This window comes from Asparagus officinalis, chromosome 4 (assembly GCF_001876935.1).
Source record: "Asparagus officinalis chromosome 4, Aspof.V1, whole genome shotgun sequence".
Classification (NCBI taxonomy): domain Eukaryota; kingdom Viridiplantae; phylum Streptophyta; class Magnoliopsida; order Asparagales; family Asparagaceae; genus Asparagus; species Asparagus officinalis.
This window is the reverse complement of record NC_033797.1, coordinates 43,397,755-43,416,028: the sequence shown is the minus strand read 5'-3', so window position 1 is coordinate 43,416,028 and position 18,274 is coordinate 43,397,755. Positions and strand designations below refer to the sequence as shown.

The following is an 18,274-nucleotide window of genomic DNA, read 5'->3' as shown; positions in this document are numbered from 1 at the left end:
GATATAAGGTCCTCTTTCTCGGATGATGATAGGTCTTCGGCTATAAAGATAGGCTTGGGGTCAGACTCATTTCCCATGTTGACCTGGATCACCTTATCTTCCGTGGGTGGTTCGCGTTGTTCGAAGCGCATATCCCATAAGATGTTAAGACGTTTGATCCAAGGATCGTCAGTTGATTCGACTAACTTTTCGTCACCCCCTGCATCTTCATCGGGGTGACTAGTTGAAGCCATGTTCACAGTCAAACTTTTAAAGAAAGGTCTGACACTGACGTCGGATTCCCAGGAAGATGTTCCGGATGAATGATCCTGACGCAGATAATTACTGATCTTATTTTCTGAGGCAGGGAGAGTTGTGACATAACCTAAGCATCTTCCGGTTTTTTGGTAATAATCCGGAGGTTTTCCTTCAGGGGTGAGAGATATTCGGATCGGTGTTCGTCTTCCTTTCCCGAAGTTTAAACCCTGTTTCTCATTAAAGTTATACCCCATTTGTTTCATTAAGTATATAGAATTGGGTTCGTGGTAATGGAATTGGGGAACTCCGTCCTCTTCCTCTGAACTTCCTCGTCTGAGTTGTTCGGGTTTGACTTTACCAAAACAGATCGGCTTCTGCCCTTTCCTTTTGGATGGGACTTTGAAGAAAGCCTTCTGTGTGTCTTCTGCTTCTTCATCTGAAGCAAAGGATGATTTGATAGGCAACATAAGTGATGCCTCTGTGCACAGTGCGTTCCATGGGATGGTACCTGCATTAGAATCATTCTCTATTGGTTTACTTTTAGAGGACACATCAGGCAAGTACGCTAAAAGAAAGTCTTCATTAATGCACCATTCACCCTCGCTCGGTACATTATTATTACTCTCATCCTGACCCATTACATCTAAGTTCAGTTCCCACGGACACTCCTCTTCTGGATCTGGTTCAATGTTAGCTTCGTTTCCACTGTCCACCTCTTGAGATTCTAGGTAGAAAACGGAGTCAGTGTGAAAGTTCTCCACTCCTCGGAAAGGGTATTTTTCCGCAATCAGGGTTCGAACTTCTCCCTCATCATTGGCGTATTTCATGACCTGATGTAGGGTAGACGGGACAATGCGGTTTGCATGTATCCATGGTCGTCCTAGTAACAGATTGTAGGAAGTGTCCGCATCTATGATGTAGCATGTCACCTCGGATTTGAGGTCTCCAATTTGACACCTGAGTTTGATTTTCCCTAGGGGTCGAGTACTGTTGGCGTTGAACCCAAAGATAGTGGTCTGGGTGGTGTGCAGCCGATGCATGGGAATTCCTAAGACCTGCATGACCCTGTAAGGCATGATGCTGAGTGCTGAGCCCGGGTCAACCTGGACACGACTGATTTCAGAGGATCCGATATACCCTGTGTAGTATAGCGACCTGTCGTGCTTGTGTTTGACCTGCGTGTCTTCTTGAGTAAATGATATGCAGGGTAGACTTCTTGCCGCTTGCAGACATTGCCGACAAGTTTGATCTTCAGAAGCTTCGGAAATCGGAGTGACTTGGGTGATAAAGCTCTCTGTATTCTTCAACGCTTCAATTAAAGCTTCCTTGGTGGTTTTGGACAACCTTAGGAGCTCATATAGCGTAATTCTGGCTGGTATGTTAGCCAACTGTGCCATGACATTGAATTGGAAGGGAGTGCTCGACTCCCTGGGTTCCTGGTGGAGATTTCTGTTGAACCGGAGTTCTTTTTGTTTTCCCTTATCAGCCGGCTTTTTCGGGACAGAACCCCCGGCGTCTTGGGGCTGTTCCTCAACTTCTTGAGCATTCTGGCCGTAGTCTTTTAAGTAAACCTTTCCAGACCGAGTGCCAGGGTTGCCCGTCGGGTATGCTGCCAGGGCAATCCTCTCTTCTTCTGAATCTGTGAGGGTCTTGAGGTGATCACCGTTCTCAGTAATTGAGGGGCTAATCATGTTGGAAGACTTAGCCTTGCCTCCTTTCTTCTTGGACAAGGTATTCGTCCACTGTTGGTCTCCCACTAGATCGGGGTGAACCCACATGATTTCTCCTTTTGGAGTGGTGAGGGGAATCAATCCCTTGTCTTTCTGACTGTGCAAGTCAGTATTCTTCAGGCGCATTTCTTCCTTGTGGATGTAGGCAACGCCATCTGCGGTCTCTACTGGAGGGAAGTCACCGAACTGGACTGCTATCATGTTGGTAGAGACAGTCTTTTGCTCAGGTTTCAGAGTGAGCACTTTGGCGTCCACCAAATTTTGGAGAATATCCTTAAAGATGTAACATCTTCTGGTAGGATGCCCCAGGAACCTATGATAGCGGCAGAAATTAGGATCATCTACCTTCCTTGCCTCCTCTGGCTTCCTAATTTCAGGAAGCTGTAACTTGTTGTTCTTCCACAGTAACTGGAACAAGGTATCTACATGCTCCTCCTTGAAGGAATATTGTTTGGGCACTTTTTGCTTATTGGGTGCTTTGCCTTGCTTCGAGGGCGGTGGTACTTGAGAGTAGTCGGCTGCTAGGGTCTCTTTTCCCTTAGACCGCTGAGTGTTGTTCTGGTTGCGTTGCTGTTGCGGTTTGGGCTGTGCAGCTTCTTCAGCTTTCACCCGAGCTACAATCTCTTCGGCTTGTTCTCCTTGCGATACTAGTTGTCTCCAGGAATGGCATTCCGCTACCCAAGTTTCAACCAAGGTTGATTGGGTCATACCTGAAGGGCATCGCAATGCCATGCTGCGAAATCTTTCAATATAGATCTTGATAGATTCTCCCTTCTTCTGCTTAGTGGCGAGAAGAGTCGGGACTGAGACCTCTGTATCGTCTTCAAAGAATCTGGCCAAGAAAAGCCTTTCCAAATCTACCCATTTCTGAATAGACCCAGCAGGCAGTTTCATAAACCATTCAAAGGCTACCCCTTTAAGAGTGCCAATGAAAAAGCGTGCCAGGATGGCGTCGTTTGCCACTACATCTCCAGTCTGAGACTTGAAGTAGTAGATATGTTGATTTGGTGATCCTGTGCCATCGAAAGGTTGCAATGTTGGAGCTTTGAACTTCGGTGGGTATGGAGCTATATCCCACTCAGCAAGGTAAGGCCTCACCACTCCTTCTTCGCGGAGCTCACTTCTGTTGGCGATTGCATTGAGGCGAGCTTCCAGTTCATCCATTTTAGTGGACTGAGGATACAGTTCTTTTTCTACCTCCTTCTCACCTTCAGAAGAGGATTCCAGGTTGTGAGTCTCATGATCTGAATGTTCGTGTACTTTTTGCTTTCCCTTTGACATTGTCTTCCGGGAAGACTCAGGTTTTTGGCCTTTTTCTGCCAAAACTTGGGCCAACATGTCTTTCAATTGGAGAAGTGTCTCCTGTTGTGCCTGGAGCATGACATGATGTTCGTCCACTCTTTTGGCTATGTCCTCGGGGTTTCCCGCCATGTAAGCAGAAACCTCTTGTGCTCCGACAGAGCTTGAAGATTGAGATTCAACTATTGCCGAATGTTCATCACTTGTTGTAATCCCTTTGTCTAACTTTTGATAGTTAACCGGGCGAATAACTCCTGTCCGAGTCCGAGTATGCCGATATACTCCTTCGAACTGGTCACAAATTTCCCTAACAGTTGGGGAATGACTTCTTTGCGACTCGTCAGAATCGAAATGCGAGGCTCTTCCTCTGCTGATCATGTTGATAGTAACCTCGGGATAGTCGATTTCAAAGGTCTTCTTCTATCGTCGTTGTCGTTTGGGAGGCCTAGTGACATTCGTCAACCTATTAAACACCGATTGCCTAGGCGTCGGCATTCGTCAACCTATTAAACACCGATTGCCTAGGCGTCGGTGAGCAACAGCTGCATTCGGAGAGGACAGCGGATATGAGCCGCTCACACTGGCATGAATGAGCCACTTGCTGTGTTGGCCTTCCTCTTGACAGTAGCTCACGCAGGTCGGAGACCTGAGAAAGATCTCGTGAAGGTGAGGATGGAACCCCCTGCCCTTGGGTGGGTTGGACATGAACCTTAAATCCATGTTGTCCCCCTTGAACCTTATGGACCATGTCGTGTTCTTGAGACGAAACACGAGGATCGCGTTTAGGTTTATAAACACGAGGTCGAGGCCTGTGTTTGACTGATGGAACAGATCCTTGTGGATCTTGTCCTGATTGAACGCACACTTGTGGTGTGCGTCTTGATGTTGAAACAGACCCTTGTGGGTCTTGTTTTGGTTGAACACACACTTGAGGTGTGCGTTTTGATGATGAAGCGGGCCCCTAAGGGTCGTCCTTTGTTTGAACGCACACTTGTGATGTGCGTTTGGTTGATGAGTCAGACCTCTGAGGGTCTGGTTTTGATTGAACGCACACCTATGGTGTGCGTTTGGATGATTGAATAGACCCCTGGGGGTCGTGTTTTGGATGAACGTACCCTTGTGGTGCGCGTTTGGCTTCTTGAACAGACCCTCGAGGGTCGTGTTCTGACTGAACGCATGGTTGTGGCATGCGTTCGAATGATTGAACGTGCCTTCGGAGGTCATGTTTTGGGACGCACTCTTTAGGTGTGCGTCTGGATTGAACAACGCGCCACTGAGGGTCGCGTTTGAGCTGGATAACTCGAGGCTCATAGTCGGGTTCATTGCCACGAAGTGTGCGTTCTGGAGCAGAAACGCAGAGTTCGGGCAGATTTTTAGAAACGCAGTTCTTGCGTTGGGCCGAAGCTCGGCTATCCCGCAGATATGATCGCCGTATGGATCTTCTCCTTCGTCGAGCGGCGTTTTTCTTAGCTTGTTTCAACGCCTTGGCCGCAGCGTCGTCAGCGTTGATTGGGTTTTCCTCCGACATAGGTCTCTTTTGACCTATTATATGCCGTAATGATACGGGTGAGGAATCTTCAACTCGCAGAGCGAGTTTAAGGTCTTGGCCAAAGGAGAGGGCTTTCTTTGGCATCTCAGCAATAGTGATGACCTCCATAGAGGTCTTGTGGGTATCACGCCTAGCTTTAGGGCTAAGCGACCCAGAGGAGAGGGCCTCCTCATACTTGGCTTGGTCGAACTCTACGACGAGAGTTTTGACGGTGGTTCCAGTGAGGTGAACGTCGGATTGCGCCACCACTTCTTCGTCAGAGAAGCTTGTCCCCAGCAGAGTCGCCATCTTTTGTTTGTTGGAAATTTGCAGTAAAAAGACAATGAAAGAAAATTTTGACTTGTATTCCTCTCAAAATCAATTATAATTTGGATTCCGATTACAAAAGAGAGGAGAATGAATTTGATTCTCCCCTTTGTTTAAAACTGGGTTCTTCTTGGTAGCGATGGAGTGCCTCCTTCGATTGCTTGTGTCGAACTTGCTCTCCGTTGACGATCCGGCCGTCTTGATTCACTGGAACGATTGATTTGTTTGATGAATTCGGTTTAGAACTCTTAACGAGTGTAAAGAACTCAGAACGAGTTGAAAACTCTGAAAAGAGTTGTTGAGAAGCGAATAACTAATTTGGTGTAATTACCTTGCGTTGCAAGCTTAATTACGAACTCTTAAATGAGTTCCGGAACTCAGAGTGAGTTGACACTCTGTAACAAAGTTGTTAGAACCGAAGATTCGGTTAATAGCTAAGTAAATCCGCCGTTGGTGAAGGGATTCTTCAAGATTTGATTAACTGATTGCTGATCAGTTCTTTGATCTCTTGGAAAATCACCTTTTCTGTGCGGTTAAGCTGCTGAGATTTGTTAACCTTATGCGGTTTTTTATGCCAGCACACGTCAACCCTTTTACTCAATTGAGTAAGTCGGTTATTTATAGGGGGATTAGGGATGTAATCAACCCCTAAATCCGCTCCTAAGTGGGCGAAAATCCCTCAGAACGTGGGATAACGGTTTTGAGGCCGTTCGACTTGTGTTTGAACAAGTCAAAATGCCTCAGTTGGTGTTCTAGGCCTTAACTATGCGTCCAAGGCTTGAGACGCGGAGTTAAATCTCTGTTAGAGATTTGGGACGCACAGGCTGCTCGTGCGTTGAGTTCTCAACTCTGTGTTCTGGATTTGGGATGCAGTATTGAGTGTTTGCTGAAGAACGCACAGTTCGTGCGTTTTGTGTTTTAACTCTGCGTTGCAGAGTTGGATGTCTGTTGGAGAACGCACAGTTCGTCTGTGTTTTGAATTTGAGAAACGCAGATGTGGATCTTGCGTTTGTGTCTGTTGGAGAACGCACAGTTCGTCTGTGTTTTGAATTTGAGAAACGCAGATGTGGATCTTGCGTTTAAGAGAGGTTGTTGACTTGTAGCCTCGTCCATTGTAACACTGCAAAGGCTACCGCTTATTGATCTTTGCCTGTTATAGGATATAAGAGTCGTCAAATTATAACTCTCACTGTTGAAGGTAACTGAATAGAGTTTTCATCAGCTGTCGGAAGCGTCGTTGAATTGTAACTCTTCTCTATCTGTGTGAAAAAGTCCTCTATTTGTAACCTTCATTTGTCGGCACGAAAGCTATTTGATTGTAGCTTTCATCGTTGAAGCTTGACGGGAATCAATCATCCATAGTGATTTTTAGACGAATATTTGCCCACAGCTCTCTACCAAGCAACTCACCAACTAAGTCTAACCTTCTATTTCTGAAATCATTACACTGCTTATCAGCATCTCTAATAGTTGCTAATATAATATTAGTCATGTTGTTGTCGCAACCATCAAGATCAATCATCTCAGAGATGAGGTCGTATTTGTAGCGATTGTAGAGTTGCGGATGTAGTGATTAGAAAGTCGTCTGATTGTAACTTCCATTGTCGGGGTTTAATAGGGATTAACTATCCATTGTGATTTTTTAGACAGCCTACAGTTGTTTGAGTTTGTGCCGTTATTTTAGCATTGTTTGGCCTTCTCTCGGTGTTTGTTTGATTTGGTCTCTCGAAGCACATCGGTTTAGTTTTGACTTCCGCCACGCACAAAAAGTGGTATCAGAGCCCAACATGATGGGCACTTGCATATAAGCTTACCAAACAACAGGAAGAACCCTTAATGAGTATAGTTACTAGAGCTCTATCAAAATTCCAACCCGCTGTTATGTATAGTTTAGGAGAAAATGTAAACATGTAATAATAACACATATATGGGTAGTACTAGTAGTATGCCTTCACAATCATCAACTTAACACATGAAAAAAAAAGGAAAAAATGCTTCCAGCCCTCAAAAGCTAAGGAAACGTGTTTCTCACCCCTAAGACTTTGTCAATGGTTGTTTTACCCCTAAAAATAAAGATTCTGTTCTCTGAGCCCCCAAAACACAAAACGCAAGAGATTAAAATATGTGAAGACCATAATACCATTCTCTCTCTCTTTCTTCTTTTATTAAAATATGATGAGGATTATTTTATTATTTTCGTTTCCTCTCTCTCTTTATTATGATGTACTAAGATGATAGTTGAAATAATTGATAAGGATTATTTTATTATTTTTGTTTTTTATTATTTTCGTTGTTTGTATTGGGAGATTGTTAAAGTTACGGGTTAATTGTTAATGTTACGAGTTAATTGTTAATGTTACGGGTCAATTGTTAAGGTTATGAATCATCTCTCTCTCTCTCTCTCTCTCTCTCTCTCTCTCTCTCTCTCTCTCTCTCTCTCTCTCTCTCCCTTCTCTCTCTCTATCATGATGTTACTTTGATGATATTAAAATGATTGAAGAGGATTATTATTTTATTATTTTTGTTTTTTATTCTTTTCGTATTTTTAGAATATTCGTTGTTAAGGATAATGGTTGGTTGTAAAGGTTATGCATTATTTGTTAAGGTTACGGGTTGGTTGTTAAGGTTACAGGTTTGTTATTAAGGTTATGGGTTTGTTGTGTAGGTTACGGATTTGTTGTTAAGGTTATGGGTTTGTTGTGTATGTTACGGATTTGTTGTTAATGTTACGGTTTAATTGTCAAGGTTAGGGGTTTAATTATTAATGTTACGGGTTTAATTGTTAAGGTCCAGTTTAATTGTTAAGGTTACAGTTTAATTGTTAAGATTATGGGTTTAATTGTTAAGGTTACGAGAGAGAGAGAGAGAGAGAGAGAGAGAGGGGGAGGTCCATAACCTTAACAATTGACCCGTAACCTTAACAATTAAACCCGTAACCTTAATAATTAAACCCGTAACCTTAACAATTAAACCCGTAACCTTAACAATTAACCCGTAACCTTAATAATTAAACTCGTAACCTTAACAATTGACTCGTAACCTTAACAATTAAACCTGTAACCTTAATAATTAAATTTGTAACCTTAACAATTGACCCGTAACCTTAACAATTAAACTCGTAACCTTAACAATTAAACCCGTAACCTTATCAATTAAACCGTAACCTTATCAATTAACCCGTAATCTTAACAATTAAACCGGTAACCTTAACAATTAAACCCATAACCTTAACAATTAAACTCGTAACCTTAACAATTAAACCGTAACCGTAACAATTAAACTCGTAACCTTAACAATTAAACACGTAAACTTAATAATTAAATTTGTAACCTTAACAATTGACCCGTAACCTTAACAATTAAACCTGTAACCTTAACAATTAAACCGTAACCTTAACAATTAAACTCGTAACCTTAACAATTAAACTCGTAACCTTAATAATTAAACCTGTTACGAGTTTAATAGTTAAGGTTATAATGTGTTTAATTATTAAGGTTACAGGTTTAATTGTTACGGTTATGGTTTAATTGTTAAGCTTACGGGTTTAATTGTTAAGGTTACGGGTTTAATTGTTAAGGTTACGGGTTTAATTGTTACGGTTACGGGTTTAATTGTTACGGTTACGGGTTAATTGTTAAGGTTACGGGTTAATTGTTAAGGTCACATGTTTAATTGTTAAGGTTATGAGTTTAATTGTTAAGGTTACGATTTTAATTGTTAAGGTTACGGGTCAATTGTTAAGATTACAAATTTAATTATTAAGGTTACGGGTTTAATTGTTAAGGTTGCAGGTCAATTGTTAAGGTTACGAGTTTAATTGTTAAGGTTACGGGTCAATTGTTAAGGTTACGGGTTTAATTGTTAAGGTTATGGGTTTAATTATTAAGGTTACGGGTTTAATTATTAAGGTTACGGATCAATTGTTAAGGTTATGGATCCCTTCTCTCTCTCTCTCTCTCTCTCTCTCTCTCTCTCTCTCTCGTAACCTTAACAATTAAACACGTAACCTTAACAATTAAACCCGTAACCTTAACAATTAAACCCGTAACCTTAACAACAAATCCGTAACCTACACAACAAACCCATAACCATAACAACAAACCCGTAACCTTAACAACCAACCCGTAACCTTAACAAACAATGCATAACCTTTACAACCAACCATTATCCTTAACAACGAATATTCTAAAAATACGAAAAGAATAAAAAACAAAAATAATAAAATAATAATCCTCTTCAATCATTTTAATATCGTCAAAGTAACATCATGATAGAGAGAGAGAAGGGGGGAGAGAGAGAGAGAGAAAGAGAGAGAGAGAGAGAGAGAGAGAGAGAGAGAGAGAGAGAGAGAGAGAGAGAGAGAGATGATTCATAATCTTAACAATTGACCCGTAACATTAACAATTAACTCGTAACCTTAACAATTAACCCATAACTTTAACAATCTCACAATACAAACAACGAAAATAATAAAAAACAAAAATAATAAAATAATCCTCATCTATCATTTCAACTATCATCTCAGTACATCATGATAAGAAGAGAGAGAAAACAAAAATAATAAAATAACCCTCATCATATTTTAATAAAAAAGAAAGAGAGAGAAGGGTATTATGGTCTTCACATATTTTAATCTCTTGGATTTTGTGTTTTAGGGGCTCAGAGAACAAAATATTTATTTTTGGGGGTAAAACACCCATTGACAAAGTCTTGGGGGTGGGAAGCATGTTTCCTTGGCTTTTGAGGGCTGGAAGCATTTTTTCCCAAAAAAAATTCACAACTCCAAAGCATATGGAATAATGGAAATATACTTATTATATAGATGAGAGAACAAAACACCTAGAACGTTGCTACAGGGACCTAAAATATGAGACCATTGGAGGGGACATGTGAGATGTCCCCCTCTTATTGCATAATGAGCTAGCATAACCAGCTCATTATGCAACAGGGAGGGGACACCTCACCTGTCCCCTCCATTGGTCTCATATTTTGGATACTTAAGGCATTTTTCAAATACCTAAAATACGCCATCATTCCCTGTGAATGAAATTTAAAAGAAAATCACGTGAGATAAAATCATAAATGTGAATTTTCAAAACCGACCTATTTAATTTTTTATTTGCAAAAAACGACCCATTTTTAAAATATTTGTAAAAACCGACCTGGTTTCAGTCCAGACGCTGAAACCAGGTCGGTTTTTATAAAAAAATTTCCGAAACTTCACGGGTGTTCAAGTCCCGTGAAGTTTAGTTTAACTGCTAAACTTCACGGGACTTGAAGTCAAAGTCCCGTGAAGTTTCAAGGCTAACAATAACTTCCGTGAAGTTTTCCCAATCATCATCTTTTAGAAAACGAACACATCCAAAACAAACCCAAGCACTCGTTCTAAAGAGTCACAACAAAAAAAGGAAAGAAAAGAGCAGCTATAGATACAAATCTTGTTGTATCCAACACAGCAAACAATCCGATCAAATTCCTGCATTTTTTTCTCCATCTCCTCCAATGGCGGATCCAGTCGATAAACCAAAAGCATCAGATGCCCCAAGCAAGAAGGACTGTTTAAACCTGGGTTAAAAACTAAATAGGATAAAAATCCTTTTGGAAGAACCTGGGATCTCTCAAGCGATTCCACATCCGATGCTCTTGGTTTATGGATAAAAATCCTTTTGGAAGAACTTGGGTTAAAAACTAATCAGAGGGATCTCTCTTCTATTTTCTTTTGTTTGTCTTTTTGTTTTTGGATTTATGACAGCGCTCTTACGAATGAATTGGAGAAGAAGCAGAAGGAAGATGAGAAGAGTCTCAAAGAAGATCCGTTCCCCATCGCCCCTTCATCAGCCATCATCACCCCTTCATCATCCCAAAGCACCTACACGCAAAGAAGGTCCGTTCCCCGTCGCCTCTTCGACCTCCGCCCAAACCCCCTCATCGTCCTCCACTCCACCCAGACATGCTCGTGAAGTTTAAAAAAATTGAGTTTTGAAAATTCACGGGAGTTCAACTCCCGTGAAGTTTTTTGAAGAAATTAATCTTCACGGGAGTTCAACTCCCGTGAAGTTTAAAAATACACTAAACTTCACGGAAGTTGAACTCCCGTGAAGTTTCGGAATTTTTTTTATAAAAACCGACCTGATTTCAACGTCTGGGCTGAAACCAGATCGGTTTTTATAAATATTTTAAAAATGAGTCGTTTTTTGCAAATAAAAAATCAAATAGGTCTGTTTTGAAAATTTGTCCATCCTTTATTTTGCTAGAACTGTTAAAATAATAAGATCCAACGGGATATACTACCCATATACTGCTTCAGTACATTAGAAACAGTTAGAACTTGGTAAGCAGTCTGAGAAAAGTTATCTGATGAAATAGTGATATTCAGTTAGAATTTGGTCATCTTTAATAAATATTTAAAGGGAAATTGACATTGTTGGAGGAATCGCTACTGGAAACACGTGAATCTACCAAGAGAATACGACTTTCTGAAACAACTTAAGGAAGGAATCAAAAGGATTCTCGATGTTTCTGTTTTCTCTCTGTACATTCACTAAACAGTGGCAACAAAATGTATACATTTACTTCCTCAGATCTAGCATAAGTGCTCTCAAAGCAACTACAATATAAAGTCTTGTGAGAACCATAGAGGAACTATACACCCAACGTATACAGAAAACTAGTTAGTAAAGAGTATACCCAAGGTTACAGAAAGCACTAGGCAGCCTAGGCACCGGACTAGATGTTTTTCCTTGCCAATGTTATACAGCGCTAGGCACTGCTAGGCGCCGCACTGGTGTCTTGCGCCTAGGTTCATTTTTTTCTTGGTTTAAGTGGTGGTTAAGAAGGTTCTCTAGAAGTCGGAGGAGGTAGATGTGTTCATAGTTAGTGGAGGAGATTGGAGGACGCGGAGGCTGCAGCGGAGGAAATTACAACTAGAAACTAGAAGGTGCACTACACTTAAGCGGCACGCGCTCCTCTAGGCACTACTAAGACCTACGCAGGTGGCCTAGATACCGCCTAGGCTTAGACGGGCTAGATGCTCCCTTTTTAAAACATGGAATATACCTGCTTATATACCTAAAACTCTGGAAAAGACTTACCACCTTCGGTCGAAGCTCTATCAGTTTTATTACAGCTCATCTTTATAGTACTTGTTGAAGAACCATACTCAATAGAGTTTCCTTCCAACTTGCAGCCTTCAAGGATCACCACGTCAATAGGGGTAACGTGTCGGTAATTTTTCACTCCTGATCATGTATGTTGTTATAAGGTATTATGGTCTAAAATTCAAGTTTAAGAAATTCAATAGGGATGAGAACTTTAGTTTATGACAGAGGACGATCAAGGCATTGGTGGTGCCATAGAGTCTTCACAAGAATTTTAAGGATTAAATCTCTTTCAAGTAAAGCAAACACCTTGGGTTCTATTTCTTAGTTTCCGTATGAGCATATGTAGGCCGTGGATTATTTTGAATGAACAATATACAAGGAATAGCAATCATGCAAACAGGTACAATTTAGATGGTTCAAAATGACAAAAACTGTGAAGAGAAAATGAATTCACTTTCAAAAATCATGTTTAACCAATTACCAGGAAAGAAGCGACATAAATAATTAAGTGTAAATAAATCAACGTAGACTGACTATGCTCAAATCAAGAGGGGGAAAAAATAAAAGAAAACAAAAGCTAATAAGAAAAATGAGCAAATATATCGAAGTTAAAGCATCCGAGGTAAATGCATATTTCCTTGCAACACTTGTTCAAAAGGGCAATTTGAGACGAAAAGAAGCACCCTCACTATTATCATCATCATAAGAAATGCCCACCTTTATTGTTCATAAAACAGCCAATTACAGTGTCAATAAGAATTTAACTAGAAATAAACTCTTACAATATCTACACACCTCAATCCGAAAATGTCCTCCATACACATATTTGGTCACCATCAATCTACACCTGCAAAAACATCAAAATTCCCAACATATAACACATAAATATCCTAAACACATTGAAAAAAAAGTTCTAAACTTTTTCTCGAAACTCGAATCTTGCGAATCATCTTTTCCCACAACGGAACCCTGTTCTCGATGCTGCTGCAATTGCAATTGATCCCCAACTCTCCCCTGCACAATTTGCTGATAAAACTGACTCAAAGCCTGTGAATCCAAAACTTCAACATACCCATCTTGAGACAATTCCAGCAGCTTGCATCCCGGCCATCTACAAATCCAATATGCTTTCTTTACAAGGTAGCTATTCCCTCTCCCTCTGCATTCTGCAAATACTGTGTGCTCTAAGCTAATCCTGGAGTGACTAGACAAGAGCTAACCTGAGAGAAAGCAAGCTGTCAACAAATACTTCAACCGTAATATTCCTTGTCCACTTGTGGTTTAGTGTCCCATGGCACCCTATGATCCCTTAGAATCCAGTCGATTCCAAACTTAAACTAAAACAATCAATTGATGACGGAAATTTCATTAGGCTGGAAAATTTAGCATAGTGGAACTACAAGGAACCGAGCTAACTTCCAACAGTTTAACAAAAGGTATCCTACCAAATTTGTACATGCAGCCAACATTCACCAGGAAATACCCAGCCACTCCTTGAGCAAATCTCAGCCTGATTCTGAGATTTTTCTTCCCATTTGTAAACTGCAAGAAAACCTTATTGATGATTTAGAATGATTCAGTCATGGACTGTTCTCACAAGAGGCACATCCCTCTTCCCCTGAACAAAAGACCTCAGTCGCTCAGCCTCGCCAATAGCTGATAACCACTCAGTAAGAATGTCCATAGTAACGTAATCAGGAAGACAATCCTCCTCTTTCATTCTGTCCATCAGCTTGAATGCCACATCCGACATATTCTTTGCACGAAGCCCTTTGAACATTGCGTTATAGGTAGCAACACTCGGAGGGACATCCTTGTTCCTCATCAAATCCATGAGTTGTATCGCAGCATCAACTTCTTCTTCTTTGCAAAGAGCATCGATTAATATGTTAAATATAACAGTATTTGGAGTCACTACCATACTCTGAAAAAGCTTTATGGCCTCTTCAAGATTACCAGCTTTACAGTATCCATGAATCAAAGCACCATAGGTGACTACAGAAGGACTAAAGCCGTCACCTTTCATCCTGCTCAGCAGCTGACATGCCGTTGAAAAATCGCCACCCTTGCACGAAGCAGCAATCAAGGTGTTGTAAGTAAATATATCAGGCTTAAGTCCACTCTCCTTCATCTCTTCAAACATCAGCCATGCCTTATCAAGCTTCTTTCTCTTACAAAACCCGCTGATCAAGATATTATAGCTCTTCGTATCAAGTCGGAATCCAGCTCTCTTCATGTCCAACGCGACCGAGCTAGCTTGCTCCACTTTCCCCACTTGGGTCAACCCCGAGATGAGAGTAAAATACAATACAGGATCCGGAGACTGGCCTTCTCCGATCATCTCATCGTACAACGCCATAGCTCTGCCCACATTATTCGTATGCAGGAAACCGCTAATGAGGTTAGTGTAAGTGACCGCATTGCCTCTAGCATCGATCCAGTCACCCCTCTTCCGACGAAAGAAATCAAGAGCGCAGCCAACCCTCCCGTCTCTACACATCGCGGAGACTAAAGTGTTGAGAGTCACAACATTCGGCCGAACCCCTTCCCGCTCCATCCGACCCACGAGCTCAAAGGCCCTACCGATCTCCCCCGCCCTGCAAAAAGCATCAACCAAGCAGTTAAAAGTGGCAGCATTCGGCTCGCAGGCGTACTCCGCCCTCATCCTATCCAAATGCCATTGCTCCGCTGGACCTCCCCGCCTTGCCCAACCCGTCAACGACCACGTTACAGACGACGACGTCCCTGGCAGGCATTTCGTCGAACACGTTGAGGGCGTCGTCGACGCGCCGGGACTTGCAGAGGTGGTCGATCGAGGATCGTGGGTGACGACGTCCGGGCGATGTTCATGCGCTTCATCTGGGAGAAGAGGAGGTTCATGCGGGGGAAGTCGCGGTCGCTGGGCGAGGGAGGCGAGGAGGGCGTTGAAGGGGGGGGGAGGAGGCGGCGGGGTGTCCGAGGGCGAGAGAGAGGAAGTCGAGGGGAGGGGGAGGAGGTGGGGAGGAGAGGGAGAGCTTGCGGAGGATCTGGGTGAGTTGGAAGGGGAGAGGGAGGGAGGGAGGGGAGGTGGAAAGAGGAGGCGGGTGGAGAGGGGGTGAGGGGAGGTTGCGGGGCGGAGAGGGTGTGGAAGAGGGTGGAGAGGGTGGAGGGGGAGGGAGGGGAGGGGAGGGAGAGAGGAGGAGGGTGAAGGCCTCCGCGTGGTGGGCGGGGTCCCCGGAGCGGGGAGGGATCGATTTTGTCGCCGGGGTGCCTGGTGTGAGGAGGATCGGGCGCGCGGCGGCGGCGGCGGTTTGCTTAAGAGAGGTGGTGAGGTGCGGCGGCGGAGCGAGGAGGAGGGCACGGGCGCCTCATTCGCTCGGGTAGGCCTCCGCTTGCTTGGACGAGGGAGGAGAGAGATCAACAATAATAAGCGAGAAACTTTGCCTACAAACCCATAGTTTTGTCCCATTTATCCGCCTAAAACAGCACTTAAAAATATCAGCATATTAATTTCTCTCAGCTTTGCTACAGACACTCAAAATATGCGAGCAATGACAAGAGGATTTTTTTCAACTTTAATTGTTTCAAAAATGTCACGTTAGTTCTTTTTTGTCAGTGAATCGGGAGAATATTCCTATATAAATTTCCGTGTAAGTTGTACATGTCAAGTTGAGTATATATAGTTTACAATAACTAGAGGAACGAGCGTCTCATTGCTCCCGATCTTTCCTGCCACCGGCTTCTCTCTGCTTTCTCTAGAATATTATGTTAAATTACATTTAAATGGCCTAACGTTTCATATTTTTTGACTTATATGATCTGACTTGTAAAACGCATCACTTAAATGATCTATTGTATTTTGTGTAGGTGTGCATTCGGTCCGGATACGGCTCGGATATGATGCTTATCATATCCATATCCGCTTACCCATCTCGGATACGGATACGGATACAGATATACCTCGGTAAGAAAAATTTATAACTATATCCGCTAAAATCGGATACGGTTACGGATATACATGCGGATATATAAGCGGATATGCATGCAGATACAAAATAGATATGAGAAAACTAGATAGTATTGAGAAAAACATAGTTCATGTGATACAAAAGAGTTTGTTAATATGTCTATTATAATTGAAAAATTAAGATTAGACATCTTGATCATCAAAATTAACCACAAATCCATAATCTAAGAATCGAAACTATCGTAAGAGTATGACTAATATATATTCGAATATTTCGGATACGGATACGAATATTTTACTACAAAACCATATCCGTAATCATATCCTATCGGTTATAGATTTAAATAATCATATTCGTATCCTAACGGATACGGTTACGGATATTTTCTCGGATACGGATAAGGTTTAGCACCCCTAATTTTGTGTCTAAAAAAATAATGTCATTAAAAATTAAGGCGATAAGACCAAAATACACCTCCCCTCTTAACACCAAAATAACAACCCCCAAAAATTTGTAGGTAACCCACTTTCATTAAAACACTTAACAATAGTAATAAAAAAACACCCAATTTCCTCCAACTTCTCCAAACTACTGTGCTCTAGAGAGGGGAATGAGAATTGCAATCTGAAATCAAGGTAGCTGAAGTGGAATTCGTGCAATTTGACTACTGTTGGCGCTAGGGTTTCACGTGCAAGGCAGCTAATCTCTCTCGTTGTTTTCAGTTCAATTGCATGTTTGTAGATTAATTAGTTGCGTAGTATATTTTATAGGTAGTTGAATGCGGGGTTTTATGGGAATATGTTTGATTGTGGCTCACATTGTTGTTGATTATGGTTTTTTGAAGTGGACGGAGGGGATTTGTTGTGCTTTTGGGTTTGGTGCTAAAAACTCAGTCTTTGCTCGATTCTTGGGGTTTGGTGTTAAAAATTCAATGTTCTCGTCAACTCCCCCAGTGCTTGAAGCTACACTTGATCTTGAACTTGACTTCATGATTCCCTACATTGATTTGAGGAGAAGGAATATACATTTGTTAATTTTAGATCCAATTGTGGAGAAGAAGATGAATATAAAATAAAAAATTCCTCAAGGACCCAAAATATGGGACCAATAGGAGGGACAAGTGAGGTGTCCCCCTCCTATTGGATAATGAGTTGGCCATCATTAATGCTGGCCAACTCATTATCCAATAAGAGGTGGACACCTCACTTGTCCCCCCTATTGGTCTTATATTTTGGGTCCCTATAGCAAAGCTCATATAAAATAGGAGGGTAGTTGGCTGTAATTAAATGACATATAAGGGATATTAAATGAGGGGTATTAAATGAACTCATAGTATAACATGACTCATAAAATGGGAATATTCCCAGCATATTCTAATAAAAAACTAATGTTCTATATTTTAGATCATTTAAGTGAAAGTTTTTAAAACTATGGATCATTTAAGTGATACATTTTACAAATCAAGTCATATAAGTGAAAAAATGTGAAATTTTAGATCATTTAAGTGCAAATTGCTCAAAATGTTACATTGATGAGTTTTGCTCTATAATTACACACAAGAATTGAAGAATTATATATATATATATATAAATAATAATAAGATGAGGATTTTAAACTTGAATGTATGAATTTATGGACTTAAACAAGCTTTAAGAAGTTGGAAGATTCATCTTGATGAAGCAATTAAAGGATTTGAATATGTTCAAATTTCTTAAGAAGCATTTGTATATGAGTACTAACAAAATGATTCTATTGTGTTCCTAGTGTTATATGTTGATGACATAATGCTCATTCAGAATAATTATACATTTATATCATTGATTAGAATATAGTTTTGCAACACGTTCTCTATGAAAATCCTAGATTACGCATTCTACATCATAGGTCTTAATATCTATAGAGATGGAGAAAAGAGAGTCGGGATCATCCAATCGGAGTGCATTTATTATATAATTATGCTTCTAGGTTTCATCTTCTGATCAGTTTCCCCCAGAATGCATGGGACTTACTTAAGACACAGGATGCATGTGAAAGGTGCTTTCATATTCAAAATTTTCTCGACAAATAGCAATTTCAAATTTGTTAAACTATCAACTAGAAAAGATG

At 41.3% G+C, this 18,274-nt stretch overlaps 1 protein-coding gene across 1 annotated transcript; it reads right to left on the bottom strand.

Annotated features, from left to right (window-relative positions):
* LOC109837321 (pentatricopeptide repeat-containing protein At3g61520, mitochondrial-like) lies at positions 12,925-14,890 on the bottom strand. Its single transcript, XM_020405513.1, has one exon. The coding sequence runs from the start codon at positions 14,884-14,886 to the stop codon at positions 13,798-13,800; it is 1,089 nt and encodes a 362-aa protein (XP_020261102.1). The 5' UTR covers positions 14,887-14,890; the 3' UTR covers positions 12,925-13,797.

Excerpts from the sequence above, each read along its gene's own strand:
- LOC109837321 (XM_020405513.1), bottom strand. The coding sequence starts at position 14,886 with ATGAGGGCGGAGTACGCCTGCGAGCCGAATGCTGCCACTTTTAACTGC.